This window comes from Camellia sinensis, chromosome 7 (genome assembly GCF_055761805.1).
Source record: "Camellia sinensis isolate YWXY chromosome 7, ASM5576180v1, whole genome shotgun sequence".
Classification (NCBI taxonomy): domain Eukaryota; kingdom Viridiplantae; phylum Streptophyta; class Magnoliopsida; order Ericales; family Theaceae; genus Camellia; species Camellia sinensis.
In genome coordinates this window covers 40,386,482-40,395,579 of record NC_138967.1, presented here as the reverse complement: position 1 = coordinate 40,395,579, position 9,098 = coordinate 40,386,482, and the positions used below count along the sequence as shown (strand labels likewise).

General features: G+C 39.0%; 1 protein-coding gene across 1 annotated transcript; it reads left to right on the top strand.

Annotated features, from left to right (window-relative positions):
- The first annotated feature begins 1,284 nt into the window (after window positions 1-1,284).
- On the top strand, window positions 1,285-5,258 carry LOC114319829 (uncharacterized). The gene is made up of 5 exons (XM_082877796.1): window positions 1,285-1,915; window positions 2,617-3,161; window positions 3,283-3,465; window positions 3,569-3,770; window positions 4,150-5,258. Exons 1-5 carry the CDS (start codon window positions 1,399-1,401, stop codon window positions 4,845-4,847), a joined length of 2,145 nt encoding a protein of 714 aa, XP_082733922.1. The 5' UTR covers window positions 1,285-1,398; the 3' UTR covers window positions 4,848-5,258.
- Window positions 5,259-9,098: the final 3,840 nt, after the last annotated feature.

Sequence of the window (9,098 nt, the reverse complement as noted above, 5' to 3'; positions counted from 1 at the left end):
ACTAAATAAGTCCACATTTTTTATCTTTTTATCTTTTTAAAATCACATCAATTAATATCTTTTCTTTATTTTTTTACACATTTTTTTAATAAAAATTAAAAAAAATACATTTATTTAAAATATTCTAAACAACTCCTAAATTAGTAAGCTGTGGGGTTTGAAAACATAAATAGTGAGTAGATGGGGGAGCGGAGGACGGACTGCCCACCATTTCTGACATCTCCAGGCCCTTAAGCGTCGAGATCCTCTAGAGTGAAAAAGGTAGAGTGATCACCTACAGTAATTTATGAGGGCGCGACACCTGTCTCACTAATGGAACTAAGGGTTGAGATCAATCCCTCACCAAAACGACGTCGTTTTGGTGAGGAAATTTAAAAAAAAAAAAAACAAAAAACGTGATAAGAAAAACGAAGAGAGGGAGAGGACACACAACCGGAGTTCTTCTCCATCTCCGACGCACTCTCCTTCACTCCGGTGGCTGCAGTCCATCTGTGTACATCACATATTGTGTAATTTATTTGTTTGTTTCAATCTCAAACCCACCCCTCTTCTTTACCCCTTAATTACTTCCTCATCAATTATCGTAAGTCATCACAATCAAAGACAGATAGCATCTTGATCAAATCTGTCAAGCACTACTCAAATGATTTGGAGAAAATGCAAACCCACTCAACATTGTCCTACTAACAAGACTGATGGAAATTTTATTGAAAACCTAGAACCTAAATGATATTCTCCCAACATTTCCCCCCTTTTTAAGAAGATTTATAATCTGATCTAATATAAAACCCATACCGAATCGGAAATCTTTGACCATAACAACCTAAAATTTCCAATTTTTTATTCTCCACACCAGTTGTACTATAGTAGTCAAACCCATAGAAATTGCAAAAACTGCAAAACAAGAGATTTAGACCTTTTCCTCCTTGGATTTAATCGTCGATCGCAGCAGATATCGGAATTTGGAACCTGATTTCCCTGCGTTCGCTGCAAAATCAAGGTCAAAAACATTAGAAACACACACATATATCAATATGTAGAGAGAAAGAGAGAGAGATTAGAGCATAGGTTTTGGTACCAGTGACTGTAGATTGTTCTTCAACAGATTCCTCCATGAGAGAGAGCGAGAGAGGGAGAGAGAGAATTCGTTTTTTTTTCTTTTTTTTAATGCTATCATCAAAACGACGTCGTTTTGATGAGGGATTGATCTCAACCCTTGGTTCCATTATTGGGACAGGTGTCACGCCCACATTAATTACTGTAGGAGATCACTCTACCTTTTTCACTCTAGAGGATCTTAACGCCTTAAGCTTAATAAATACCCCGATTTGCTGGAGCTTTTGCTGACTTTACTCTTAGAGCGAAAGAAAAGAAGGAAGATTGAAATCGTAGAAGAAGATGGCAGAGAAGAGAGGTAGCATTGCCTTTTCCGCAACCTACCGACCACCGGTGCCGCTGGACATATTCTCGTGCCCGCTTCAAACAACATCGAAGCAAGATGAGCTTCCCATGACTGACGGAGTGAACTACAATTACAACGGCCAAGAAATTTCATCGGCGGCTCTCAAGACAATTCTCAAGCGCGAAAAATTGGCTTCCGAAGGCAAAGAGGCCGATGTAAATTCAGGTCGTCTCACGGGCATGGTTTTCGTCTCCGAACGACAAGGCCTCGAATTGCTTCACATAGCTCTCCGCTTCAATGACAACCCACCCAAAGTCAAAGTCTTCTGTTTGGCTGATGTTTTCGGCAAAGCCAATTTCGGTGGTGCTCGCATGGAAGACAGTGGTTGCATTGCCGGTGATAATCTCGTCTATGTTACCACAAAGGACCCCGCCCCTGATCGTCGTCAGCCCTGGACTGCCGTCTATAAAACCAATCTTAAGACCGGCAAAACCGACCGCCTCACCCTATCAGGTAAGGTTCCTTTCGTCATTCATTCTTTTACTACTACCCACCCATAATTCCTTCCTTCTTTCCTTCCTTAGTTGCACCTAGTGTTTTTTTTTTTTGGTTGAAGTTATTAATATTTAGTTCTAGCTGTTGTTGTAAGTCTTTTTGTGAGTGATTCATTTTTTGTGACAAGTGTGGTGATTTGAGTTGAGGTTGCTCTGTTCCAAAGAAAGATCCATTTATAATAGCTGAATCGATTTCTTCTCAAGCTTTTAGATGGATGCACGCAAAGGTGTTTCTTTGAAGGTCCCAGTAAGCTTGGTGTCTCTTATTCTGGAGCCCATGTGTTTCTTAGCAGATTTTTCTTGGTGGAGTTTTTGAATTTCGGTGTTGTAAACTGACTAGCGCCTTGCTAGGGCCTTTTGGACATTGGAAGTTTCTAGGCTTGATTCCAAGTAGGTTTCTTTTCTTTTCGGGTTCGCGGTTATAGATTTTTTTTGTTGAAGTTATTAGTGTTTGGTTGTAGCTGTTTCATAGTTTCTGCAGTTGGCTCCTTGCCAACTGCTTCGGAGCTCCTTTTTGCTTGATTCTATTGAGCATTGTGTGAGTGAGGTAGCCTTGATGCTTCTTTAGTTTTCCAGCTGTGCCATTGGATTTTATAGTTTGTACGTTTCCTGTTTCATCAATATGACTTTTGACCTATTAAAAAAAAAAAAAAAAAACAGGGGAAGCTGATTTAAGCCCCTCGGTTGCACCGTCTGGGACGAAGATAGCAGTGGCGTCGTTCCAGGAAAAGGCTGGTGGTTGGGATGGCGAGATCGAAGATCTACAGACTGACATTTTTGTGATGAATGTAGAGAAGCCCTTCAACCGCAAGAAGGTTGTAACGAATGGTGGGTGGCCGACGTGGGGAAGTGACAATGTCATATTTTTCCACCGCAAGGAAGGGGAATTTTGGGGTGTGTTCCGTGCCGACCTCAGCAACGGTATGGAATCTCGTGTGACCCCGGACGGAATTAAGGCGATGACTCCAGCAGCCATCAACGCCACCACAGTGGCAGTGGCAACTATTCGTCAGAAATCAGAGTTCCTGGAAGTCGTCCGTGTAGAAGCACAGTATCGGCACATTGAGATTTTTGATTCAACTGGACAGCAACAGAACATACGAATCACTCAAAATACCATGCCAAAGGCTGACCATTTCAACCCCTTTGTGATAGATGGTGGGAAGCGCATTGGTTACCATCGATGCACGAGCGACCGTCTCAAGGTACACACCGATTAACCACTTTTCAAACTAATTCCACCTTTGAATACCTTTTCTAGCCAGCCATGTTTAATTAACTTAAAAGCTAACCTAATACATATGTACAATTGTTACTTTGTGACAGAGTGGAGAAGATATCCAAAGAAATACCCACAAGCTCGATTCCCCGCATCCGGAGGTAGGACTGTTTAGGGTGCCAGGAATCTTTCCAACATTTTCCAAAGACGGCTCCAAGCTTGCATTTGTGGACAATGAGTTCAAGGCCGTGTGGGTAGCTGATAGCAAAGGGATGCGTATTGTTTACCAGGTACATAAGTATAAGAATAATATTACTATAATGCGCAATTGTGTTTATCTTTTAATTGTGTTTATCTTTGATTGATAGTTGATGATCAGTTTTGTTTATGTAGACAAAAGGCCCAGACAACGTCTTCTCACCAGTTTGGAGCCAAAATCCAGAAAAGGATATATTGTATGTTAACATGGGACCTTCTTTCCAGTCTAAAGAAACACTAAACATCTGCGCTATACCTGACGTGTCCAGTGGTGCACAGCGTCGTGTACAACTCACAAAAGGTTCCAATAATGCCTTCCCATCCACCAATCCAGACGGTAACTTCCTACTTGTTCTTTCGAATTCCTTTCCAAATACCCAATTATAATAGAATAGTATATATTGGCATGGCTCCTCGCCGAGATAATATTTTAGTTCAAGAATTAATTGGTGGGCTCAATTTATCCATTGAAAGTAATTTAACTATTTTGATAACTTAATGATGTGTGCCATTTCAAGGTCAATACATAAGAAAGAAATCCTACATTTTTTCACCAATCCTTGGGCAACCGATTAGGAAGTCAGCAACTAATTATAATATTATAGCCTTTTCCAATGTCAATATATATGCTTTTGAATAACAAAAAGACCCTTTATTATAATATTATAGTTTCCAGTTTTAATTTGTGCTGATGGATGGGTTGAAAATTGTAACAGGGACGAAATTAGTTTTTCGATCTACAAGAGATGGAGGGGATGAAAAACACAAGAATCTGTACATAATGGAGAACGCACAATCAGGGGAATATGGAGGAGGTGAAATAACAAGGCTAACAAATGGGCCTTGGACTGACACACATTGCCAATGGTCCCCAAGAGGAGATTGGATAGTATTCTCGTCAACCCGCGACAAGCCTGAAGGTACACCAGAGAAGGACAATGGTCTTGACCCAGGATACTTTGCGGTGTTTCTAGTGAAGGTGAATGATCCGTCAGTGGTAGTAAGAGTGATGGCAAGTGGAAGTGACGTTGCAGGGCATGTGAACCATCCATTCTTCAGCCCGGATGGAAAGAGCATTGTTGTGACTGCAGATCTTGCTGCCGTGTCTGCTGATCCCGTATCTTTACCTCTCTTCCTGCACTCTGTGAGGCCTTACGGAGATATCTTCACTTTCGACATTGACCCGGATAACATAAATAAGAACAAGAATGTGAAGAAGTTCAATCGCATCACACATAGTAGATATGAGAATTCCACTGCTACTTGGACCATGTTCTCAACTCAAGACCCGAGTGCAGCATGGAACATGCTTTTAAACAAAGCCTTCACTCCATCTTGCCCTTATGCACATAGCGATGGAGGTGAAAGTTGGCACATGACTGGCCACCTTTGCATTCCAAAAAGATGTTGTTGATTGCCTTTATGTTCCTATCTCTTCTTTGGCGCTTTTAGTGGTCTTTGTGGATGCTATGGTATTTTGCTATTGAACTATTCCAGGTGTTGCTCGTTTGGTGCTGCTGTTTCGAGGACGGGCATATTGACGATTCTGTCTGGTTTCCTAGAGGTTGGTTTGAAAGTGCACTTCCAGAGTTCCAGCAGATGATTACTCAGTGTTAACTTTCCTTCCTCATTGTCGTTAGCTATTTTTCACTCAGTGTTTTGTTCAGTGTTTTTTTGATTGTTGCAGACTGCTTTCTGGTTTTTTTTTTTGGTTTCCCCTCTAGCTGCTATGCTTAGCTAGTAGGCTTGTTTTAGGGAAGTTGTCTGCCTGCTTTCTATTTTCTATTATTGATGTATCTCATGGATTCTCCCATGTTTTCATAAATAATATTTTCTTAGCTGATTAAAAAAAAAAAAAAAAGGATTAATTTGGGTTGTTTGTGGGTTTCAAGCTATTAGGTGCAAGCTAAAATCTTCTCCAGTTGTGGTCGCTTTATTTTTATGTTTTTGTTGTCTAAAAATGAAAAATAGTCAATAGGAGAGTTTGCACTCTCTGCATTTTTTTTCATTGTGCCTTCTATTTCATATTTTGAATGAAATGTTCATTTTTGGATAAATAAAAAAAAAAAATGTTCCTATTGCTTGTCTTATTTGCTTATAAATAATAATAATAAAAAAAAGATTAAGTTGTTTTGTTTGTGGGTTTCAAGCTATTAAGTCTTAGCTAAAATCTTCTTATTCATTTTTTTCTTCAATTGTAGTTGTTTTGTTTTTATGTTTTGTTGTTTAAAAATGAAAAATAGTAGTAGGAGAGTTTGCACACTCTCCGTAGTTTATTCAATCGTGATCTAGATAGATCATGTAGTTTATTCAATATCTAGAGTTAATATTTTATTAATTGTTATGGAGAAAGCGAAACAAAACAAACTGGGCCAGATCTCCTAAGACAACAGAAAAAAGCCAACATTGCAGGGGGGAAAGTTTACTTCCGTCTTCGTGAAAGAGTCTCTCTAATAGGAACCGTATAGGAACCGTCTTCTAACCTTATGGAAAGAAACTTCCCCTATAACCAAATACCTCATCACCTTAGTAGACACATTGTGAAAAGAAGATCCTCTAGATGAATTAATTTCTCCAGAGAAAAGAGGTACCCATGTTAAAGTTGATACCTTCCCATCAAAACAGTAGTAGTAACCATGGTCACTCCTCCAGACCCTAATAGCCTATATTCATTCCCAAATTACTCCATTATTAACACTAATCCTACCACATTTCTCTTACAGTTGCACAATCTCTTCTCGAAAAACCCCTAAGGGTAGGGAAAGAAGAAAACCCAAACCGGACTAAAAGATTAAGGCAAGCAAAGATAAAGAAAGATGATCCATCATCTTTAGCCGAGGTATATCTCTAATCAAATCAAGAACCAACTCCTTAAATTTCCTTTGTTTCTCACTTGTCTTCCTCCACAGTAACCATTTGTACTGGAGGAAGCAGAAGACAAAGGTAAAGATCCCAAGAAAACCACCTCTGGATCTCAGCCAGAAAATTCAAACCCAGCATCCCTTAATCCTATCCCCATGAGCAGACAAAGTCCTGGTGGTAGAAGATGCAAATTTTCTTGCCATAAACCAAGTACATGTCCAAAGAGTGACTTCCCAAACCAGAAGAAGAAGAAGAAGAAGAAGAAGAAGAAGAAGAAGCTAGCAATGAGTGCATCCTCCAGTCCTAACAAATCAACGGACTCGGAACCTGAAAGACACTAGGACCAAAGTTGATGCAACTGTGGAAGAAACCTGAGAAACCAATGGACATTATAGTCCAAGATCTCCTGTCGCCCTCTTCGAATAACAAGGAAAAACTCAAAGTACTTTATCTCCTCCTCATGTACAAGGAACCAAGAACTCTTCAGCAGCCCTTACTTTTGCAAAAACTAATCAATCTAAGTTGACCCCAAGTGAAGCTTACTCTGACTCCTTTGCAAGAACCAATTGCATCATCAATCGGGTAAACAAAGGCCAAATTGGCAGCTTTCTTTGAAAACTAGATATAGACACCGCGATTTGGTTCGACTGATAAAACCTAGACCCGTAGATGTTTCATGGATCCCTAATGATGGGCTAATACCGAACAAATTTAAACATGCTGAATATATGATGATTAAACTGGGTTATATCTATGTTTATGTCATGATTAAACTAACCCTAATAGGCAACAAATATGCATCTAACTAGAACATGCAAAACACTAAAAAAACATGCCGAACTACTAACCTATATGAAGCTTTGTATTAAACCAACACCCTAACCATGATCATCTATGTAAAACATGACTAAAATATTCTGAAATCAGAGAAAAACAAGAACATACTTGCTAGTTTGAAATAAATTGAAGAGCAAGAAAAAGGCAAGAAAAGAAAAGATTTCCTTGCTTGCAAACTTCCCTTAGGCTTGGCTTTGATTTGATTCACTTTCTTTAAACGCTAGATCTACTTTTAGTTGTAGAGCTATTGGGCTTATTTGGTTTGCATCTCAAAATACAATTTTTGAGAAATCTTTTGAAAATTTTGTTTGGTTTAAATTTTTTGAAAAAAAATTTCAAAACCACTTTCTCTGTCTTACACATCAATCAATCACTTTCTCTCTCACACACATATACTAAACTACAACAAAATATTAAATTATGCCAAACTCCCAAACTTCAAAATGTGGACTCGCCTTTTTTCGTGTCCCGCCTTTTGGAAAGGGGTTTGAAAAGAAAAGTCTCACAGTTTGGACTTTCGCGGTTCTGAATCTAGTTTCACAAGTGCAATATGAAACTGATAATCACCAAAGGGTCTAAATCTGGAAAATCATTTTGGAAAATTGATTTTGAATCAAAAAGTGTCAAAATTGGACTGCTTTGTTTTGCCATATACAGAGTCGCCACGTAAATATTTTATTTTGGAAAAATTTAAAAAAACTTGACTGGTGCCAAAGGCCACGTGTCCATCATCACAAAAGTTGCCTTGGCTCGGGAACTTGGGTATAAGAGGGGAAGGTCCTGAAATAAGCACCCTCATTCGCCCAATCAAAGATCGGCCTCTACTAATCATGACATGATGTTTTTATAAACATTATGTGTTCTTATTCTGGTTATTACACTAGCTTTACTATGTGACGCGCACAAGCAAGTATAGACTAGTTTGCTCAATTTGGAATAATTCAACTCATGTTTGTTTTCGAAAAATGGTTTGAATTTGCCACCCTCAAGTGGGCTTAAAGCTGCGGATTTGCCACCAATCATAGTGCGCTTAAAACATGATTTTGCCACAACAAAGTGGGCTTAAAACATACATTTGTTGAATCATTCCAATTTAAACAACAAGCCTTCATCCACAGGCATTCATGCAGTTTAGCAAGTAAGCACATAGCCTCATGGTAAGCATACGAAACATGGCAATATGGCAATCACACTTATGCAAGTATGCTAGAGCATAAAAACTTACCGAGTACACAAAGCCAAAACAAAAACTAGTTAGAAAGATGTATGATCGTAACTATACAAGATGTTGTAGACACCCCATTTTTGACCGCCTTTAAGACTTGGGCGCCACTGATTGTTTACTTGGTGATGAAACGTGGGCAGTGCAAAGGTTCGATTTCTTCGGCAAGAAGAGCTTCAAATCCTAACCTTACACCCCATTTTGGACCAAAACTATTTTGACCAAAAAGATTTTAAACCTTACAACTCTCTCTTTCAAAACATTTTTGAAAAAAAAAGTTTCTACGATGTTCCAAAGCTCGCATTTTGTTAAATGTTGCGTTTTTCGGTAAACTGAGCAAGGACAAAGTGGAAATCAATGGAAGAGAAGTAAACTCTTTGAAAAAAATCTTCAAAACACCTTATTTAGGGGTTTGGAGTTGAAGAAAATGGGAAAGGAGAGAAGAAAACTAGTTGAGGAGAAGTTGAGCATGAATTCGGGTAGGATTGAAACTGAGTAGTCTTCACTAAAATGAGCATAATTTTTTGCACAGTTGGAATTTTGATGTGAGGCTTCCACCATTGGAAGAAGACTTCCAGGGATTCAATTTAGGCTCAAGAATGACTTACAAATGACTCTAGATGAAGGATATATTCCCATTTGAAGTTGGGCCCAAAAAGTAGATTTTTCTGGCCAACCAAAGGTGGAAGTTTCTGGCCATGAATGGGCTTTTTTGGCCATGTGCCGGCCATGAATGGCCTATGC